This window comes from Taeniopygia guttata, chromosome 8, assembly GCF_048771995.1.
Source record: "Taeniopygia guttata chromosome 8, bTaeGut7.mat, whole genome shotgun sequence".
Taxonomy (NCBI): domain Eukaryota; kingdom Metazoa; phylum Chordata; class Aves; order Passeriformes; family Estrildidae; genus Taeniopygia; species Taeniopygia guttata.
The window spans coordinates 23949015-23972139 of NC_133033.1; the positions used below are offsets into that span (position 1 = coordinate 23949015).

General features: G+C 45.6%; 1 protein-coding gene across 2 annotated transcripts in view; it reads left to right on the top strand.

Annotated features, from left to right (window-relative positions):
- The window catches only part of C8H1orf21 (chromosome 8 C1orf21 homolog), a 105550-nt gene that overhangs the window by 79567 nt on the left and 2858 nt on the right, over positions 1-23125 (top strand). For both annotated transcript variants that reach the window (XM_030279462.4, XM_072932693.1), the window contains exons 4-5: positions 13006-13082; positions 16731-16791. In XM_030279462.4, coding sequence (XP_030135322.1) covers positions 13006-13082; positions 16731-16791 — 138 coding nt within the window. The remainder of the gene's footprint in view (positions 1-13005; positions 13083-16730; positions 16792-23125) is intronic.

Consider the following 23125-nt stretch of genomic DNA (forward strand, 5'->3'; position numbering starts at 1 on the left):
AATCAATACTTCAATTTTAAAGAATTTTAAACAACACTTTGAGAGGTCCTTTTGTCTTTCAGCAAGATAATTATGCTGCAAAATTTGCTTTCCTAATTCATTTGGCCAAATTCAGCTTATTGAATGTTTGGACTTAGTCCTGATACATCTGTGATTTCTCCTCTGCAGTCTTTGTTCAGTGTCAGACCTCAGTCAAATGGCCAGGAATTGTGGCTGCTCCACCTCTGGAAATGTCTAAGGTCAGGCTGGACAGGGTTTGGGGCAGTCTGGGACAGTGGAAGGTGTCCCTGCCCATGGCAGGGGTTGGGACAAATGAGCTTTAAGGTCCCTTCCAACCCAAACCACTCCATGATTCCAAACTGACTGTGAAGTTGCAATCTTAATGAGAGATGGACATGCTGAGAGGAAAATAAATACCTTTAGATATTGAAAAATATTCTCAGAACACATATTGTGTTATTAGTGCTGGCCAGAGTTTCTGCTCAGTTCAGGAGAGCATGTGCTGAGTGTCCATGGTGGTGGCTGTGCATCTCCCCCAGGGCCCATCGTGCCTAGTATTAAAATTAATCGACAGCAGTTTTAAGCCCTAGGAATTTGGGGCTTAAACTAAACTCTGAATCTGAGGATTATGAACAGGCTAGCTAATCATCTAAGCATTTATCTTCCCAGATAAGCCTTGACAACATCCTGAGCATTCCCTGCACCCCAGCTGCTGAGTGAGCTGCATGATGTGGCCTTTCCGAAGTGAGGGGATGGGGAGGAGAGCTGAGAACCATCCCAGTCTGGGACTGGGTGGTCACACGTTGCTCACTTGGTGCTGCCAAGCAGCAGGAAAGTCCATGGGAGGGCTGGAGAAGAGAGTCCATGGGCGCAGGAGCTCGTGTTTGAGGCAGGAACTCAGCTGAGCAGCACATGGCAAGGCCTTGCAATGGCTGAGGCAAAGCAGCAAGCTTTGTGCATAGTAACAGAAAGGATTTAATGACCCTAGAACTTAATTAGGACTGTGCAATGTTACAGAGTGTGCGACTCTTCATTTAGAAGAAAGGAGTACAGGAGCCTTGGCTGAAAGGGATGCATTTCCTCCTGCTCATTAAACTCAGATGATTGCTGTTGTTTAAGTGAAGTTTAAGCATCATAAAATGCGCCCTCATCTTGTGATCCCCATCTGCTGCTCGCCCTTCCTTTCTCTGCTGAAGGTTATTTCAGCAATTTTGCCAATAGCACAGGATGCTGTTCCTGGGGCAGGTTGTTTGCCCATCTTCCCCGACAGCTTTCCCTCCCTGCGGGCCTTACCCAGCTGTTCTGAACAGAGTCCTTCCAGCACAGAGTCATTCCTGTTATTATCATGTTAAATAACTGCAAGATAAGTCTTCAGCACATGCTGGAAGGCTTGTGCAGGCCATGATTCAGGAGAGCAGCAAGTGGGCCTGTGCACCATTGACCTACAGGGGATTTAGGCACCTCCGTGTTTAGGGACGTTTAAGGACCTCCGGTCCTTCAAGTGCTCTGCAGATCCAGGAGCAAAGTGTTGAAGTTTACATCAGGAAAACTGTTAGCAGTGAATTTAGGCATGTTTTGTTAAGGACATACTCCACTGCATCCCAAAGCCTCGGTGGTGTGGAAGGCTGTGCTCTTCGTGAGGAGTCAGGGAATTGGAGCAATTCTGCATTTCAGTGGTGGGGGAAACACATGATCCTCACACACATTTAGTGCCTCCATTTGTTTCAAAACTGCTTTTGCAATCCTTCAGGTTGAGAAGTTTAGGGCTTGTCAGACTGTTAGATTTGGCTGCTATGTGCCAAGTGTGATGTTTCTGGTTTTCTTTGTTAAGTTACATGATCTGTTTGTTGTTTATCTTATGGAGTTGAAGAGCTGCTGAAGGTCAAGTGTGCTCCTTGCTGGGTCTTGATGTTCTGGGTTTGGTAGGGCTCTAGTCTGGTTTTGAGTGCTTATAAAGCGTGAGGTGTTGAAAGGCCAAGGGAGGGATTCATATCATGGGGTCTCTGCTGTGGGTTGTTAAAAAGGTGAAAGTTTTGTCAGAATGAATGATTTAGCCAGGTGCTTGAACATAGGTGCAGGATCTCCAGAGAGCCTCGATCACCATCTCTGCTGCTCTTCAGTTTGCAGAGAAATGAACAAGTGAGAACTATTAATCACAGCCAGCCGATTTTGATTTCAAAATAGATTTTGTTAATCTTTTTAGTGGCAATCAGGGAAGATTCTTGTCCTGATGCATCTGCTATGCTTTTATATGAATCACAGTGTTATAAAAAGGAAGAGGAATTATGGGGCTTGGGTGACTTAAATAAAATCTATTTTTGCTGTTAGGATCATAGCATTGACATGGTATATGGTTTGAATTAAAGTTCTCATTATCACATTAAGATTCAACAAGGAGTTAATTAAGTGTAGGGAAGTAATTGAATGCTAATAGTACAACATTGCAGTGAAAAATGATGCCATATCTCTATACTAAACTCTAGTTTTCTCCTCCTTGTGAGTACTATGCCTATTGACCATGCATTGGTGTGCACTTCTGACTCAGGCAGAGAGCTTCCTTGTTTGGGACATGCTGGTCCATCATTTTTTAACATCCCTGTGATGGGACAACCATGTTAAATTTTAAAGGTGCTTATCTTTCCACTCACCTCACTTGAAAAGAAAATAGAGCTTATGTTAAAACTTGGTGTCTGCAAATGGCTGGAAATCTGCTATAGACTTGGAAGCCAGTTTTGCTTAGATAGCAAAATTGAATTGATTTAAGAACACCTGTTTTGCATGTTGCATGTGATGTTGGTTAATTTGAAGGAGACCTGATGGACTGTGAGCCATAGAACATGTGGATTTTTTACTTCCTGATATTTCTGTTAGCACCAAATTGTTTTGCTTAATATTTCAAACATTGAGACAGGAAGAGAGGCCATCCCCACCAACGTTTTGGCATCAGAGACATCTTGAGCACTGTGCCACAAATGTTTTGTAGCCATTAGAGAAGGTGAGTTTAGCTAATTTCTCCTTCAACATTCTTTTACTTTAGGTTTTTTTGAGTATGAATGCACAGTTTACAGGTGCACTGTGTATTTGTTGTAGGTCAACCTCGCTTGTTTGAGGTAATGAATTAAAAACAGGAATTAAAAAATATATATGGCAATGCACGTGATCCATGCTGACTTCAGAGGGGCTTTAAATACTGTGGCTGGAATTGGAAATGTACTCAGTAGGAAAGATGTGGGCAGATGGGGAAGAGCCAGAGGGGAGTGACAAGAATAGGATGCTTAGCAAACGTAAGCTGTAATGGAAGATGGAAGGAATTGATTTGTTTAGCCTAAAAATACAGAAGGAAACGAGTCATCCGATATAGGAAAGGTTGCTTTAAAAGGCACGACAATCGTTTTTTCTCCATGACTCCTGAGAGAGGCAGGAAGGCATCAGGCAAGGATTAAAGCTTGGGTAGTAGGTTAAATGTTTGAACTTTCAGGGAAGTGGTAAGATGAAAGATAGACTGTTGGGAAAACCTGTGGGATGGGAGTTTGGAGAACAGGTTAGACAGAAATCTGTTGAAGTTGTTTGGGTATATGCCCTGGGGTGGTGCAATTGTGTGGTATTTTGAAATATCTTACTTTTGTGATGGTTGATACCAGGTGAAGATCTGAGGACACGGATCTTGTAGGGTTTCACTAAGCTATTTCATGTTCTGATCGAGAGACACATTGAAATTTTGTGGGTGAACGATGGATCCATCCCTGCTTGCCTGATCTTGCACAGCATGGTGTCTCCTTTTTCCTGGGCAGTCCCTCCCAAGGGAGCTGATACCAAATCCCAGCCCTGGCTGGGCTCATGCACTGCTGGGGCTGATGCACACAGCCACCCCGGGCTGGCTGTGAGTCTTTCCTGGAGGAAAGATTTGCTGCCTTCTGGAAGAGGAAAGCAGAGCTCATTTTGAGTCTCTTCCATGTCCTCTCCCACGTACGAGGAGTGGTCTTAGGAAGAAGGGATGGAGAAAACGAGAGGATGGAAAAGCAGAGTGGTTATTAAAGGCTGTAACAGGCATAGAGTTATTTTGGGACTCTGAAATACTGGTCATCTTAGGTTGATAGGATCATAGAATTGCTAAGGTTAAAAAAGGCCTCTAAGATCATTGAATCTAACTGTTAATGTCCTAAATATTGGACTTGAGTATTTCCAGGTCTGTAATTGTATTTTAGGCTAGCTCTTCTCCCAGTATTGTTTTGGATATCTTCTAACCTGCACCACCCTGAGCATCAGAGCTATATTTCTACATCCTCATTGGAATATATTGGTGCCTCATTTTGCCAGCACTTAAGAGTTACATTTATTTATCTGCTCTTCTTCCAAGGAAACTTAGAGGAGATAAACACTTAAAACCCAGCCTCCATTACTGATTTAAATGGCTTATAAAATTTTTAAGCTGTTTATGATTGTCTTTCATTCTGATGTATGTGGTTTCTCTTCTCAGTATTACTCTCAGATGAATGTGTTGGGAGAATCCAGGCAAAATCCTTATACAGCTGAAGATTGGAAACACAATTAGTGAGCAGGCCACTGTAGTCTGTGAAACAATAATGATTCTTTCTGCTGGTCAAAAGTAACTGCTAACTAAAACAAGGAGAAGGTGGTACAAAATACACAGATCAGATGCAAGGCTTCTCCTGCAGTCCTAATGTTTCTCCTGTGTGTCATAGTACAAATGTGATACTTAATAATATTCCAACTATTATGTCCTTTAAAATGCACATTTTACCCAGGCATGCTGGAATTTGCCATGTAGCAAGAGCTGTTATTTATTCTCTTGGGTCTTAAATCTTAAGCCTGGTGCAAATTTGAGAATTAACGCAAATAAAACAGACGTTGAGAGGAGCAAAATACAGACATTGAAAATATGTTCCAGCACTGGAATTTACGTAATAGCAATTACTGAAAATCTCAAAATTAGAGCCTTGGACAGTGCTGGGAGAATGCGAGCTTATTGTAGGGAATTCTTGCTGGTTTGGAACACACAAACCTTCCTGAAGTGAATGTATGTGTATTGCTGAGTAGCACCACTCTTGGTTTTCTGTTATCTCACTTCTCAGGGTTACATCATTCATAATTTCTTGCTACCATTTCACTCTGCTTATCTATGGCATAACAGTATCTTTTCATTTGCACCACATCTTTATTTAGTTCAGGTTTTCCTCTTAATTGTAAGCAACAAACCCAGAAGGACTTTGTCTTTGTTTTCCCTTGTTCCATCCTTTGTAAATCCCAGGTTAGAACAAGAGAGGGAAAAGTATTTTCATAGGATCATAGAGTGGTTTGGGTTGAAGGAACCCTTAAGCTTTTCTCATCCGACTGCCTGCCATGGGCAGGGACACTTTCCACCAGCCCAGGGTGCTCCAAGCCCCATCCAACCTGGCCTTGGACATTTCCAGGGATCCAGGGGCAGCCACAGCTTCTCTGGGCATCCTGTGCCAGGGCCTGCCCACCCTCACAGGGAACAATTCCTTCCCAATAGCGCATCTGACCCTGCCCTCTGGCTGTGGGAAGCATTTCCCCTTGTCCTGGCACTCCATTTCTTGTAGACAGTCTCTCCCCATTTCCTTTTGGCTGCTTCAGACACTGGAAGGCCTTTTAAGTCACCCTGAAGTTTCTGTTCTCCAGGCCGAATAATCCCAATTCTCTCAGCCTTTCCTCACAGCTGAGCTGCTCCATCTGACATGTATCCTGCTAAATTCCCTGCTGAGACTTGGTTAATGGGACCCTGTCATAATCCTGACTTCTAGGCGGATGTCAGTGCACTTTATGGAACTGCTTGGATGTAATAAGAAAAATGTAATAAACACAGTCTGCCCAACCTGCAGTTGACAGATCAAAGCCAGTGACCACCATAACTCCAGAGGAGGCACCATCACCATGCTGATGTTTGCAGATCCAGCTGCTATTTTGAACTCCTCCTCAATGTGGCTGTTTGGTGGTCACCATCATTTCCATGAGGCCATCCTACATGATAAGCCCCAAACGTTGTATTAAAGCAATGAGGGAGGATCTGTGTGCATCTGCAGTCGTGTTTGGTTTTGACTGCACAGAAAGATCTCTGGAGGCTTTGCTTGCATGTGAAGGCATCTCTCAGGAAACTGATTTTACAAAGGGTTAAAGTAGAGCATGTTCCAAAAACAGGCTGAAAAAAAACAGTTTTAGCTCTAGAAAAGCAGCTTAAGAATTTGCTACAGCTGTTGAAAATGTAGACCCAGCTGTTTAAGCAGGGCACTCACCTTTCTCTAGCTATGTTCTCTCATATATGTTTGAAGGGCATAAAACTCTTCAAAACCATCCCACTAATAAGTTCTGAAAAATTGTGGTGCTGTAAGCCTCCTGCCATTCCAGCAAGGTGCCTTCATGGAGCAGGAATACCCTGACACCCCGACTCCCTCTCACACCATTTGTCCTGGCTGTAAATGTTTCACAGACTTTACCCAATCCTGTTATTTCATGCTCATTGCCAGCTCTTTCTGTTTTACTGCACCTGGTGGAAAACTGCCTTCAGGAGACACACTTGAAGAACTGGGAGCATGAGTAATATCTACATTTACTATAAACAAATGTATTTTTGTAAAAGCTGGTTGAGTGAGAGAGACAGAACAGTTGATGACACAGGTTTATTAAGCAGAAAATTAATTCTTGAGCCAGGTTTTGTTATCTGGGGTGGCTCTACAATCCAGAAGAGCAACATACCTGCAGAAGTGCAAGGTTGCCAAGTGCTTTTTGTTGCCAAATGTTCTCTGAAGTTTCCTCAAGAGTCAGCCTAGTCTTCCAAGTCATCAGTAATGGAGTTTTAAACTTTCTTCTATCTGATTTTTATTTGCTAGGTAAAAGTTTCAACCAGTCTGATGTACCAAAGCCACTGAAGGTTGGGTGTATTATTGAGAGCTGGAATGCAGGTCGCCTTCCTGCCTGTAGCATTTTGTTTGCAGTATTTTGGATATTGTCTGATGCCACTGTTCTTCATGCTCTAAGGCACCTTGCCACCTGGATTTCTGGGGCATACAGCTGTGAGGGGCAGTTTTCAGCCTCCTGCCAAGTTGTTGGTAGAGGGGATGTTCCCCATCTTCCTTCTGCAAATCCCCTGGTGCTGGCAGTCCTGCAGACGTGTCCCTTCCCCTGCCTCCTGCCCCTGCTCTCTGGGTTTATTGCACGGATGGGCTGGGCTCCTGCTGCAGGAGCAAGGCAATTTCCCGTGTGACCTGAAACTTCATGCACCTTCTTTATTTATCTCTGCTATGCCCATTTTCTTATCCTGGCTGACCTTTTGGAGTGCTGCGGAGGGGCGCTGAAGGAACCAGAAAACCCTGATTGTCAGGGCAGCATAATCCTCATATTTCACAACAGAGGCATTTCACCAGTGATTACACCTCTTGTTTTCTGTAGAGGACACCTTGAGGTTTATCAGTCTGTCTGCAGAAAGGAACTTTGAGGTAGAAATCCAGATTTTATTTTTCTGGACCTTAATGTCCCAAGTGGATTCACCCATGTGAGTTGATAAAAGCTCAGAGCTCTGAAAGGGAGCAGGATGGTAATGTGCAGGGAAGAGTTTCCCTGCAGGATTTGTTGGTGGTACTTATTTATCATTTATGTGCCTTATTTGTAATTTCATCTGTTTACCTGCCCTAATTTCCTGTTGTCTGGCCAGCTGCTGCTCCATGTCTGCTTTTCACACAAAACCCTGTTGTTTTGCTGCTACTCGACAGAATTAACTGGAATTACTGTAACTAATTAGCCCAGACTTCCTAATATTGATTGGGAGAAAAGGTGATGTTTAGAAAGTTGTAGCCATTGTAGACCTTCTGATGGGCTGCAGAAAGCTGCTCAGGATTTACACATTTCTCCTTTTTTACCTGTTTTTATCTCATTTTGAGTTTTTTTTTGTTTGTTTGTTTGTTTTTTTGGGGTTTTTTTTGGAGGGGGCTTTACGAATCTTCCATACAGTATTCCAGGAGCTGGAGTTCCTACAGCAGAATTTCCCAGTAGTTTCCCTGGGAAGGAGGAGCTCCATTAAGTGGCTGGTTTCAGGATGAGGTCTGCCCTCTGGAACACGTTTTGGATCCCTGATGAAAGCACAGGATTTTTCCCTGCCAAGCCTGGGTTACACTCCCTGTGTCAGTGCAGACTCTCTGCATGATGCTGGCTGGGTTTGCAGAATTGGGTTTTTTCCTAAAATGAATGCCAGGTCCTGTGTCTGCTGCTGCCTTCCCTTTGCATGCCTGAATGGCCTCAGTCTCTCCCGCTGCTGCTTGGGGATAAAACTCAACAAACCTACTCAAAAGTGCTTTTTTTTCCAGGCTCTGACTATGCTTTATCAGAGAACTATAGGCTGGATGAGGTTGGAAGAGACCTCTGGATGTCTTGTAGTCCAGCCCCATGACTCAGGCAGGGCTACCTAGAACCTCCTGCCCAGAGTCAAGTCCAGACAGCTTTGAGACATCTCCAGGGATGGAGACACTGACAGGGGTGGGGCCTCTTGGGCAGCTCCTTCATGCTGGGCTGAGGAGATCCTACAGCAAGAGTATTTATTAAAACATTCCTTAAGACAAGGTTTTTATTACGAAATGTGACTTCGAGCTTCACCCAAATGCACAGATACCAGCCATGTTTTCAAGTCCTCCCTGTGAGGATCAAGGTGCTCCAGCAGCAGGACAGCCAAGGCACTGTGGTGACCATGGCTTTGTTAGGTGTCTTCTGACCACAAGGATCCATTCCTGCCCGTGTGCCCTGATGGTTAAATTCACTGCTAAGCCCTGGCTCCAGGGTCTGGTGTACATTGTGGGGGTGATGTGCATCTGGAGCTCGTGGTGTGGTTCTGAGGGTGTCCTGTGCAGGACAGGATCATTGTGGGCTCATTCCAAGCCAGGATGTTTTGTGATCCTGTGAAGCACTCTTGTTTCCTTCCCATCCTGGCTCCCAAAGCCCATGGTCAGATGGGTCTGTGGTTTTCATCATCCCTCATTCCCTGTGGGGATCTTAGAGGAGGAGAGCAGAGTCCTGTGTCAGCACCATCCATGCCATGCCAGGACACCCTCCTGGATGCCTGTGCACATTCTGGCAGGGCTAATGTGATTCCTCTGATGAAATTTTATCCAAGAATAATCTCCTTTGATTAGAATCTGAGATTTTTCCATATTTGATTTTCCCCTTCGTTATAAAGTTACCCTAAATTAATGTTTTCAGGTGGTTTTGCTTCCAGGTAGGTAGAGGAAAAGAGAGAAAGGCTCTCTTCCTGCCAAAGGATAGCACAAAAAATGAGCATAGAAAGCAAGGAAACTTGAGTAAATCTCATGGGTCAGTGCTTCTCCATTGTTCATCCTGATGGATCAGACAGCCCATGTGAGATATTACTACCTGAGGCTGGTGCTCATGACTGAGTGAGGTCAAAAGCGCTGGGCTGGCATATTGAAATTTAACGTCTCATCATTCAGTCCATTTCTAACTGATGCATTTGGTTCCAGCTTTTCAATTACAATTATTTTTAAGAATATTTTATGGCATAAAAAGAAAACAAATACTTCATTTTTCCTCTAACTGACTTTAATGATGATTTGCTTGGGTCTAGAAAGCAGCTAAAGGTGCTGTTGGTGCCTTTGAAGAAAAGTGTCATCTTGATATAAATCAGGAATATTATTTTATAAGGACTGTTAGCAGCTTACTTGAGTCAATCTGTGGCAGCCTTATGAAGAAAAGCAAAATACTTGAAATGAAGTTCACATGTCTCTAGAAATGGGCTCATCAGAGGGGAGGCATCAAGGGAAATGTTGACAGATATTTAATTATAATGGCAGTAGTGGCTGTTGCTGTGTTAATAGCATCTGGCAGCAGAGTCACTGCCATCTGTTAGTGCCCTGAAATCCTGGAGATGGTGCATCCTTTATGGAGGAATTAACAATAATTAACAAATCTATCACATGAAATCACCTTGATTGGATGACAGCCTTACCTTGATAATGATTAATTGCAAAATAATGTGGAATAAAATGTCCACTATTCTCCTTTTTTGCCACTGCTGCTCTACAAGTGCAGCATGCTGGGGGAATTTCCTTTCAAGCCTGTGGTGTGAGGCAGCATTCACTGCATTTATTGTAAATAATCCTTAGAAGCAGAGCTAGATTAAAACCAAACTTCTGCATATTCATTTCAATTTACAACAGATTAGGTCTCTAAAACCAGTTGTGGTTCTTTTGGTGCATGGTAACTTACTTACCATGTTAAATAAGGGGGAAAATTAGGTTGGACTGCCAGAAGTGACCCTTCAGCCAAAGTCAAGTCAGTCTGGAAGAACAATCTGACTGCATTAAGGTGTTTTCATTCGCTTGGTATTAGAAGCCAAGCCAGTTATTTCTGATGAGTCAGTTTGTCTTCAAAGCTATGAGGAAAAATTATTCTATTTGTTTGCATTTGGAAGAATTATTTTTGAATATCTATTTTTATCCAAGCCAATATTTCGATCAGTGCAGCGAAATATCACTGCTGTAAATAAGAGTTATAAACAAAGCAGTGAGCCAATTTGAGACCTGGTTGGGTTTTATTTTTTCTCTTAACTCTTCCTTTTCTGTCTGTTCCTGCTGAGCAACAGATGGAGAAAGTAACATACTCTTTGCTTAAGTAGGAGAATTGTAATAGATAATTGAGGTGTGGTAATTATCAGGAGCAACAGGAGGGACAGAGTAAACTCTGGAATCTTGAAGTCAACTAAACAGGAATTTTATTTCTCTTTTCCCATGCATGTCAGTTAATATTCTGAATATTGCTCTGGGACCCACAGTGATAAGACAACATATACTTTTCTTGTGTCTTTCTATTTGTTCCTAAGTGCCAGAAGTTTCTTTAGGCTGGGATTTGGACTGACTCCAGCTCTTGATAGAGCTGCACTGACACCAAACCATGAGCAGAGATGTGGAAAGCTGAGTTTGTGCTGCCTTGATTTATCACAGCTTCCAACACAGGAGCTGTAGATCAGAGTCTTCCCTTCCCCTTCCCATCCCATGGAGTGGATCTGAGGGTAAAGGTTCAGGAGGCTGGGGTTTAGCTGATTTATGGCTTTGTTGTCTTCTCCATGAGACCCATCCCTCTCTTTTTTTCACTTTGACAACCGTGTGAGTCAGATGTGAGCTCATGGGTTGTGTCTCTGTGTACACATGTTCATCACACACAAATGTACATGTCACACCCTCCTAGCACTGTTAAGACTGGAAGATGCTTTGAAAAAAGTGATTTTGGTTTTTGTTCTGCTGCTGTGGTGCGGTATCACAGGATCCTGAGCAGGCAGTGGCTGGTGGGGTGTAGCAAACACAGACACCCTTGTTAAGGCTGGAAGAAGGGCTTGTTTCTCTTTCACTGCTATTTTCATGCAAGGCACTGTTCCCTGGTTAGGAGGATTAGAAGATATGCATTAAACAGTGTTAAATATGCTGAGGCAGTTGATGTTTACAGCCCTTGTAGAATTATTCATTAAAATATTAACTGCTAGACAACCTCCTTTTTTTTTTTTTTAATTCAATGATTTAGTAGCCTTTTCCAAAATCTTGTGTGATTCAGAAATTCAAAGCCTAAATAAGGCTAAATAAAACCACCAAAATTACCCACAAAAACACTGATTCTTGGGTTTATGTTTCTTAAATTGCTATGGGTGTGACATGCCTAAGAAATACAGAGGGATTTGAGGAGTGTGTGAGCTCTAAGATTTGACTCAGACCTCTCCCATCTGCACCAGCAGCTTTCCCTAACACATGGCACTGGGAAGATCTGGAAGAGACTGTATCCCTCTGAAGGATTTTGGAAACAATAGACACGTGTTTGCACTAAATTATGAGTTATAGAAGCTCATGACATGATGAGGAGGTCTCACTAAGCAGTGCTGGCTCTCAACTCTCCTCTCCTAGGCCTTTTTTAAGATGTTTTTAATGGTTCTGGTCCTCTGCGAAGGACAGGGTTGTGTTCTTGCCTATAAACACAGACTGGTTTGTCTTGGAAGGAACCTCAAAGCCCATCCCATCACGCCCCCTGCCATGGGCAGGGACACCTTCCACTGTCCCATGTTGCTCCAAGCCCCATCCAGCCTGGCCTTGGGCACTTCCAGGGATCCAGGGGCAGCCACAGCTTCTCTGGGCACCCTGTGCCAGGGCCTCACCACCCTCACAGGGAACAATTCCTTCCAGTGTCCCATCTGACCCTGCCCTCTGGCAGAGAGAAGCCATTTTTCCTTGTCTTTTCCCTCCATCCCTTGTCCCAAATCCTTCTCCAGCTCTCCTGGAGCCCCTTTAGGCACTGGAAGGGGCCCTGAGGTGTCCCTAGAGCCTTCTCTTCAGCAGATGAACACCCCCAGCTCTCCCAGCCTGGCTCCAGAGCAGAGGAGCTCCAGCCTTTGCACATCTCTGTAGCCTTTCCTGGACTCTCTCCAGCAGCCCCACATCCTAATTTTGGGGATCTTCAGAGCTGATTTGCTTCTTTGGGCCCCTTGTGCCCAGTTTTGTGGCTGAGCAGTTGATGTTCTTCCCCGGCACATCGGACATGTACTTCCTCCTGCAGACAGTTCCTTGCTGCTGATGTTTCCCCACCCTGTTCTGAGCCAGCCTGGGGGTGCTGGGTGACTCTGGGAGTGCCTTCCCAGTGCTTTGCCTTGCTCTGGTGCAGGTGGGGGCTGGTGTTGTTATTGATTTCTATGAGCACCCCCCATTTTCCATGGACCGCTGGAGAGTTACCAGCCAGCGTGGAGTTTGATCCCTGGATTTCATCCAGTGACCCAGAGGCAATTCCACATGCCACCAAGCCCAGGGTGTTTAGAAATTGCCCACCTGGGGTCATTTCATCTCCTGTGTTATCTTTAATTTTATTTTTGCTGAGCTTTTCTCATTCAGTTGAGCCTGGACCCAGCTGGGTGTGACACCTTTATGACAAATGCCTGTCGCCTCTGTGTGCTTAATAAATACTGATGCTGTTGTGTGATTTTGTGTGTTTCAGGAAAAAAGTGCCAGTTCAAACACAAGACTTAAATCTAATAAAGAGATCCCAGGATTAGTACATCAACCCAGAGCAAAGTAAGTTCAATTTCTGTTGTTTAAATCATAATGCAAATAAACACAAGCAGTGTCTGTGAGGTTCACAATTACTGCCTAGCCAAAGACCAAATGACCCAGCAGCCCTAAAGTCATGCTGAGTTAAGTACTAGAGGTAAGATCACCTGTGTCCCAAGACTGGGAAGCATCCTCTCCTTTGCACAGCAGAGATGCAGGACTTGAGAAAAGGTGAGATGCATGCTGCTGTGCCCAACAGAAGACCCTGTGCTATTTCTCAGCTTTCTATACAACTTACACAGAGCAAACTTCTCTATATCCACTGGTGTTCCTAAATACAAGTGGGTCAGTCCCAGGGAGGTTTTTGCTAGCTCCTGGTGTAGATTAGCAGCTGTTCTGCCAGGGACTGGGAATGGTCAGGCTGTTAAAATGAAGGTTGTTCTTCCTTGCTTGGTTGGCAGTTCTGTGCCCGTGCTCTGCCTGGAGTCAGTCAGTGTTACATGAAATATTTGCCTCCTGTGGCAGAGCTGGTTATTGATAGTAGTAAGCAATTTCTTTTCTGTTACATTTTAATCACTAATTGGCTGAGGAATAACTGATTACACAGAGCCACATATTGGGTTCGTGAAGAAAAAGTGATAAAGGTTTGTGATTTGGGTTTTGAACACCAGTGGAAATGCTGTTCCTTGTGCCCTGCCCTCAGGGCGCTTAAACTTGCTGCCTATCAAGTGTTTTGAGCACTATTTCAAGTCTGGAAACTGCAGTTATTTCCTAATCATCTGACAGTGTAATTCAGCCTCTTTTCAAAGGGAAAAGCCAAGTGCTTTGGATGTAATTGCAAAGAAATACATGGTAGGGAGGTGGAGGTAGAAGCACACTTCAGCAAAGCTGTACTTCATTATTGTGGCTCAGTCCTTCCCAGCAGGGTCAGAGATGTATTTAACATGCTCTAACATGAGGCTGATTACTTTGGGATAAAAAAGGGCTGTTCTTTTGATGGGTCATCTTTTGGTACATCCACAGCAGAGGAATTGCATGAGGCCAGGGCTTCCATTCCTTCATAAAACCGTAGTTTGAAAAGTCCCTGCAGAAATCAGAGCTGACCAAAAAGCCTGTTTTTTACATTGCATTGACAGAGATAAATAATTCTGTCACAGACCTGCAAAATGAGGAGACTTCCCAGAGAGGTGCAGAATGTAACATAAGGTTGTTGGGTAGATTCTCCCATGTTTGCCCAACCTGCCACTGCATTTCTGTTTATAAAGTGGGCACATGTGTTTGAGTTGCTAATTGCCAAGTCAGCAAACAGCTGTTACAATGTACAATATTTTTTTAAGGTTTATGGTCTAAAAACCATGCTAATTCTGCCTGCAAGTTGGGGTGGCATTGGGTGGAAAAGGTCTGCTCAGCTGGAAGAGCAGAAATTAACAGATAGATCATTAGATGCATCTTACAGTACTGTTCTGGTACAATGGATGTTACTTCTAAACAAAACATGGGCTAAGTACCAAATTATAAATTTGTTACTTTACAATTATTTGACAATATTTTGATGCCAGCTGAAAAGTAAGATTGTGAGGGCTCTTCCCCCTGCAGGAGGATTTAGATTTTTCCATCCAGAGCCCTGGACTTCAAAACCAGGGGATGTAGAGAGCCAGCAATAGCTTTATGGGGGTCTTTGGCAAAGGGAGAAGAGTTGGTCCTTCCTCTTTACACCCAGTCCTGGTACCTGCCACACCTTCAGGACTTCCCCCTGCCCAGCCTCACAGGCACTTGCTCTGTGTGTTCATCACCAAACTCACCCCCCTGACACCTTGAATGATCAAAAACACCCACCAAGTACCCTGGGACAAGTTCATAACCGAGGGAGTGACAGCAGCCTGCAGCATCAAATGAAAGTGGTTATTTCAGACCAGTTTTACCCTGCCAAATCACAAACTCTCAGAATGGTTTGGGTTGGCACATGAAAAATCAGCTAACCCAAGCTCCCTGCGATGGGCAGGGACACCTTCCACTAGACCAGATCTGTAGAATTATCCTGTGGGAATTTTCAGGGATATGACTACACAATACTCCTTTTTTCTTCCCCTGCCTTCTTTTAGTTCTCTTATGAATTATGGTTGGGGTGAGTCACTACAGTATTACCTCATTTTATTAGAGACTGGATTTATGATGTTGTAAAGGCAAGAGTATTTTTCAAGCACTTGCCTACTCAAAAAGGGCTGCACTGCTCTAAAATCCCTCTCCAAGGCATCTGACTATGCAGGTGATGGGGTCAGCTGTCCCAAAAAAAGCATCACTTCCCCATCTGAGGTGGAGGTGGAAAGCTGAGGAACGGGCAGACAGCTGGGGACAGGAACTCCCTCAACCACTGAAAAGTGAATTGTTCCTGCTCCTGAATCACCAGCTTTAGGTTTTAATGCCATTTCTGAGCCCTCCTCGTGTGAACTGAGCTTCATTTATGTCCCACATAAGCAGATCTTTGTATACGTTCAGCCGATAGCAGGGAGGGCTCAATGCTGAGCTTTGTGGGGAAGTGCAGCCCGTTGTGGGGCACTTGGGGAGAGCATTAACTCATTCCAGCTGAAAGGATCACTGAGGAAGAGGGGAAGGCTGGGAATTCAGCAAGCCAAGCCAGCTTTCTGTGCTGGGGCAAATCTCCAAGAGCTGTGTGTCCTTCTGACCGTTTGGCAGCACTGTCACCGCTGGCTCCGGTCCCCATCCTCCCCTTTTTGCATCTTTTTGTGTTGCACATGGAGTCCCTGGCACATTTCCCCAGCTGCCTGGGAGCCCAGTGCTCCTCCCTGCTGTGGGTCCAGAGGATGCTCCAGCCTCACCTTCCTGGAGGGGTGTTACTCCTGCAGGAAAGAGGCTCTCACCATCCCCCAAATACCACCTGACATCCATCCTCACCCTTGTCTCCTCATCCTTTCTGTGTTTTTAGCTTGCAAGTTCCCCATGGGGAAGGACCTGTGGTCTTGTGTGACCATCAGCGTTTTACAGACAAAGAAAAAAGAGTATTTTCCAGCCCTCTTTACTAATGCAAAATCATATCACTGAGCCTCTTGGTGCTGAAGAATTAGTTGAAGCGAAGGGGCTGGAGCACCAGGAGTGGCTGAGGGTGCTGGAAAGGGGCTCAGCCTGGAGAAAAGGAGGCTCCAGGGGGACCTTCTGGCTGTGCACAGCTCCTGACAGGAGGCTGTAGCAGTTGTCAGTCTCTTCTCCCCATAACAAGTGGCAGGACAAGGGGACACAGTCTTTAACTTCATGTTGTGTGTGTCTCATTCTGTGCTGGTGAAGTTGGCAGTCCTGGAGAACCTCCTGTCCTGAAGGAGAGGGAGTCTCACTCTCCCTCTCAGAGGGAGAGGTACTGTGCTATCAACTTCTGCAGTCAGCCTGGAAAAGGGAACAGTCTCCTCTGGATGTATGTGGATCCATCCCAGTTACCACCCCAAGTGTTGCACATGTACACAGAACTAAAAGCAGTAATTTTTCGTGGGCAAACAAAAAATAGGGGGAAAAAAAGACTAAAAATTGACATTGCAGAGGAAAGCATAAAGTGATTTATTTTTCATGGTGGTGGAAGCTGACAGCTGGGCCCCTCAACATCCCTGGGCTGTTTTATAATGGAAGAAATCCTGTTGGTATTGATACTGTTCCTTTGCCTTCCAGCATGCACATCTCCGAAAGCCAACAAGAGTTCTTCAGAATGCTTGATGAAAAAATTGAAAAGGTAAGACACAGTAATGTGAACATCCAGTCGCCCTCAGGGGCGGGCACAGCTTCGTGGGGAGGACAGGGACCTGCCTGCTGCAGCTCCCTGTGTTCTCCGTGATTTGGAGGGGTCTGGCCCAAGATTTCCCTTCCAGCTCCTTGGTTTGATAGTTCAAATGCAAAGAAGACCAGGAGGGTGTAGAGTTTGCAGGAGGTACTTGAGAGAATCCTTTGTTTTGTGGGAATGTCACCAGCTGGGATTCATGGCAGGCTAACTCAGATGTCCAGGATATACATGCTGGGTAAAAGTGAAGAGCAAAGTGGGATTTTAGATCATTGCTGATTTGATTTTGCATCTCACTGGGAGACAGCTGGAGTGTTAATGGTGTAGTAGCTGGGATACCCCAGGAATTCTTGCTGAATCTCCTTGAAATAGCCACTGGCTCCAAGGGATGGTGTGGCTGTAAGCATGGGTAACCCTGCCCCAGGGCTGTGCCAGTGAAATAATGGTGCTGGAGATGTTTTGAAGAAGAGGATGAATAATTCTTTGCATATCTCAGCTGTCCTGAGAGCAGCTTTTGTGTGTTTCAGAAAGCTTTTAAATGACACCCTTGGCTTCTTTGTGAGACAGCAGTGAAGGAGCTGGAGCACAGCTCGAGTGGCTAATGGGGGGGCTGATTCTCACACACCAATTTACTCTTTACACTGCCTATTTTGGGGTTGTGCATCTTGTTTAAATACTTTATATTAAATATTTGCTTCCTCAGTAGCAGTGCACTGAGGAACTAATTTGTGCTGATACTGATTACTGATCAGCAGTACACTGAGTACCAGTTTGTACTCCCAGTTTCAGACTGGATATGAGGAAGCATTCCTTTATGGAAAGGGAAGTCAGACACTGGAACAGGCTTCCCAGGGAGCTGGTGGATGCCCCAGGCCTGTCAGTGTTCAAGATATTTGGACAATGCCCTTAACAACATTCTGTAATTTCTGATCAGCCCTGAAGTGCTCAGGCAGTTGATGATTGTAGGTGCCCTCAAAATGAAATACTTCTAGTCTAGTCTAGTCTTCTGTTATTTTCTGTTCTGTTCTATTCTATTAAGTTGTCATGTTGGGTTGCAGAGTGGAAGGGAAATTTTTACTTGCATGGCTCTGAACTTCTGGGTTTTTTGCCAGCACTCCTGGTCCTAGGAGTCAGAGTGCTGCAGTGGGTGCATCTTGTATTTGTCCCAAGCAACACATTTGTTACTTTCCTCTTAAAAAATAAAAATTATGAAAACAAAAGAAGACATTAAAGGGAAGAGTAAAAGTGAGGATTTTATGTAAGCTAATGCATTTAAAGGTAGAATTTCTACATAGCCATAATACAGCTATATCTCCTTTGAGTAAATGCATTCACTCTATGAATATTCAGATGCTTTTCCTGGACATCATCACCTTTCATAATGTTGAGCACTGAATCTCCAGTAAAATGGATTTTCCAAAGATGTATCTTATCTGCAGACCAGACAACGCCATCAGGCTGCATCTAATTATGCATTTTGGTTAATTTTTGTTCCCAAGGTCAGTGGCAGGGCACTAACCCCTCATTCCCCAGCTACCATGCTGAGGTGCAGCTGACCCTGTCTCCTGTGGTTGGAGCTGTTTGGATCCACTTTGAGATGTTCCCAGGTGATCTCCAGGGCTCATTTATCTTGGGGATAATTTATCTTTGGGATCGAGAGATTGTCTGTTCAGAGGAAATCCACAGTTTATCTGTCAAAGAGACCAAAGTTGCTGACAGCTGATGGGATTGGCAGGAGTTAATGTGCAGCTGAATGTGGGATTTGTGTTCCCTGGGGACTTCCTGTGCCTGAGGAAATAGTCTTCATTAGAGAAGTTTGGGGGGTTTTAATTTATCTTTGCTCGGAATGCATTTTTCTCTAGGTGTTGTCACAAATGCCAAATAAGATTGGAAAATATAAGGGGTTTTGTCTGATCCTTAAATAGCATTTTCAGTCCCTTCTCCAGGGAGATGGAGGACAGCAGTCAGACATTTAGAAGGATTGTATCAGTGGCAGCTGACAAAGCCTGTGGACGTGGGGGGGGTGTTGCCTGTGGCTGGTGAGGTCCCAAACCTTGTGGTGTTCCCATGGTTACCGTGGCTCTGGATTTGTGATGGAGACTCCGTGGGCTGTGCTGCAGACATCTCTCCAGTCAGGAGCAAAACACCCTCAGCTCCACTGAGATCCCCAGGGGTTCTGGGTCACCAAATCCAAGTGCCCAAAACAGCTCAGACATGAGAGCATTAGGCAGGAGCATTACGTGGTGGGGCCTTGGACCTGCACAGCCATTCTGTGCAATGAAACTCCTGCAGCCAGAGTGTGAAAGAGCACAGGCTGGTGTTTCGTCAGCTGCAAAGAGGAAGTGTCTGTGAGTCCTGGAGATCAAAAAAAGCCTTACTGAAACATTCTGGAGAGTTTCTCTGGAAGTCCTGCCCCAGTACTGCATTCCTGGCTGCCCCTACAAAGCTGCACTGCCTCCTGCAAATGTCACCCAAAGGTAAAAACCAGAATGTCATGAAGCATGGAGCTTCTGTCTACCAAAATTCAGTGTCAAAACGCTGTGAGTCGTTCAGAGGGGGACATCTGCTCTGTCTCTGAGTGAGTCTGTCCCTGCTTCAGGAGCTGGAGCTGAGCTGGCAGGTACAGAACTGCCTGTGGTGGTGGTGGTGGTAATGCCATTCAAAGGGTTTGCTGGAAGGAAGAAATACTGGGATGAGGGCTGGGGTAGGACTGACTGAGAATCTGGAAGTCAGCCTCCAATGTAGGCTGAGATACTGGTTCTGCTGGAGTCAACCCAGTCCTTTCAGAAACATGAGAATTTGAGGTAAAAATACTCCCAAGATGGATGAGAACCCAGAGCTAGAGGTTAGATGGGAGACTGGGAGCAGCTGGAGAGAGCTGAGCAGTCAGCAGCACAAGAAGCTGTAGTTACTGTACTACTGTAGCTGTAGTTAGAATATCCTGAGCTGGCAGAGACCCACAGGGACCATGGAGTCCAACTCACAGGACAGCCCCAAAGATCCCACCACGTGCCTGAAAGCCTTGTCCAAACACTTTCTGACCTGTGGCAGACCATGGAGAGGAGAGCAAAGGGGAAGACCAAGGGCCTGTGTGCAGCACAAGGCCCTGAGTGGTGGCAGAGCAGGCTCAGAAATGTTCCCAACATCTGGCAGCAGCTGCAGCGAGTCCTCCTGGGGCTTCCCACTCACTGAGGTTGTTGGGAGTAGAGTCACGGGCTCTGCTCTGGGAGACAAAAAGCACAAGTGTTCCAGAGTCTGGGGGAAATGGAACAGAGACAGGCAGTGGGAAGGAGGCAGCTCATCTGCTGTCAGCATTATCATCATTGAGTGAAAATTAGCCTGAAATCACAGAAATATATTCCAGTGGAGGATGAGCAACAGGTAATAGCAGCAATTAAGCTCGAGGAGAGCGTTCCCTGGAGTAAATTAGAAAGATGTGGGTCAGGAGTACAAGTGAATTGCTTGACCTGAGAGATGAAGGCAGAAATACACAGAAAAATGGCTTTGGAGAGCAGAGAAGGAAGCAGAGAACTTCCCTCCTAAAGGAAGCTCTGCTGCTGCTGGATAAATCTGAGATGTGCTGTGCCCAGCAGAGGAGAAATGGGCTCCACTGGCTGCAGCTGGGACTGGGACAATCACTGCACTCCCACTGTGGTGGGATAAATCTGGTTTTGAACTATCAGCTCTGATTAAGAAAATAGAAACATGTCCTGGTATCAGGCCATTTGTGCTGGTATTCAGGCAAGTAAATTAATGACCTGGGTTCTCTCCAATCTGATACATCAAGGTCTAATTTAGTCAGATGTTGCATTTGGACAGAAAAAGATTTGCAGTGAAACACACAATGAAGAATTAACCTGTCTCTCCTAAAGTTTCTCCAGACTTTGGTTGTTTTTTTCTTCTTTCTACATCTCAAATTTTTTGGACCCTGATTTCACAGGGCTCCATGCAAATTCCACATTACCCTCTGAAAAGAAATGGCAGCACAGGAAGGACATAGACCTGTTGCTGGAGAGGGACTTGGGACAGGGGCCTGGAGTATCATTTGAAAAGGGGGAATGGCTTCCCACTGCCAGAGGGTGGTTGGATGAGATATTGGGAAGGAATTGTTCCCTGTGAGGGTGGGCAGGCCCTGGCACAGCGTGCCCAGAGAAGCTGTGGCTGGCCCTGGATCCCTGGAAGTGCCCAAGGCCAGGATGGATGGGGCTCAGAACAGCCTGGGCTGGTGGAACGTGTCCCTGCCCATGGCAGGGGTGGCACTGGGATGAGCTTTAAGGTCCCTTCCCACTCAAACCCTTCTGGGATTCCATGAACTGCACAGGGTGGCTCAGAGCAGAGTTGATCCTGGGCAGAGCCCTGCAAGCTCAAATCCATTGTCTTGAAGGGGCCCTGTCCCATCAGGGCTTGCATGAAATAAATAGAAATAGAAATGAAAAGCTATAACATACAAAGTGCTGACAGTGAAAAAAATTACCCATTTAGTGCTTGCTAGCAAAAACATCTTGATGGTGGCTGTCCTGGAAAATGTTTGGGAAAACAACTTCTGTCTCTGAATCCTGCATGGAGCAGTACAGTGATCTGGAGGAATTATCTCCTTGAAGTGCATGTTATTGCTGGAGTATAAGCCACTGCCTCCCTGTAGGCAAAAGGCTGAGGGGTAATGGAACAATTGACAGGCAATTCCTGGGATTATCTGGGGATTGTAACCCCACAAGAGAAGCACTTCTGGCTTTCTGGTTCAAAAGGGCCCATGGCAAAACAATCCTGGGCAGCTGTACCAGAGGAAAACCATCACTGGTCCTGTTATCATAAACTCTACAGTGGCTACAGTGGTTTGTAAAAAATAATCACAATGCAAACGTGCTCATGGACAAAAGTGAGCTTACAAAATGAGATGTGTTGCTGTGAGCTCTGATGGGAGCCCCGAGCCCGGGACACGGTGTTGCCATCTCATGGGGGATGTCACTATGGGTCAGCTGTTTGAGCACTGCTTGAGCTGGGGTGGGTGTGCAGGGATTTCTCCCCCAGTGCACTCCCCTGGCCTCGGGAGCTGCTGGGAGAACAGGATGCCCGGCAGCAGCTCCTGCATCCCTCCGTGGTGATGGGCATGGCAGCAGGGAGAGGGCACCGAGCATCCTTGGGTGGGATGGAGCCAGGGAGTGCCCTTGGGAACAGCCCCTGCCAGCCAGGGCACGCTGCTTGGGCTGAACTCATTAGCAAAGTGGATTGCTCTTAATGACTCCATTGATTTTTCCCTAACAAAACGAGAGAGGGACAAAACCAGCGCAGTATGCAGTGATTTAGTGCCGCCTCCCGGCATTTTCTTCCCGTCCTTTCTGAGAGCCCTGTAAACAAAACCAGCCTGATGGAAAGGGGTCCCGGCCGGGCCCTCAGAGGGGCCACTGTGTCCCCAGCCCCGTGAGCCCACGGGAGAAAGGGCTGCAGCTCCTGGCCCCCTCCATCCTCTGCCTCTCCTGCCTCCCTCTCCTCTCCTCCCACCTCTCCCTCCTCTGCCTCTTCTCTCTCCTCTCCCTCCCCTGCTTCCCCTCCATCCCCATCCTCCTGTCCCTCCCCTGCCTGGCCCAGTGCTCAGGCACAAGAGGCCCTTGAGCCAGGTTGTTTATTGGCCTGTCACCCACACAATGGGGAAAAGGCCTTTTTCCTGCAAGTTCTTTCTTTCTCTATTCCCTAAAAGGAAATCATGAGCATCCCCAGGAGGGGAGCACTTTGGAGGTGCAGCAAGGGGAGAGATGGGGGATGAGCCCTTCTGGTTTGGGTGCAGGCAGCAGGAAAAGAACATCAGGCTGCTTTTTAATTTATCTTGAATCCACACACTCAATTAGAAACACTTATGGTGTTCTGTGGATGTCTACAAAAGCTGACAGTTGTATTTTGAAACTGCAGAGGTGGGAGGTGGGATTCCTCAGGGATTAGCTGGACTTGGAGGCACATATTACAGTTCTCATCTTCCTCAACATAGTTAATTTACACTTTAAATCATTAAAACTTCTCAGAAATCACAGAATTGGAAGGGACCCACAAGAATCATTGAGTCCAGCTTTTAAGTGACTGGCCCATGCAGGTTGAACCCACAACTTACTTAGTCCATGGCTGGCCATACATTCCTGTTAGTAGGCACCTGCTCTGTGCCTCTGGCTCCTCTGGATGTAGGAACCTGCTCCCCTGGACAGAATTTGATTGCCAATGATGGAACTGTAGAATCAGAGAGTGGTTTGGGTTGGAAGGGACCTTTAAAGGCCACCTGGTCAACCCCTGCAGCTGGCAGGGA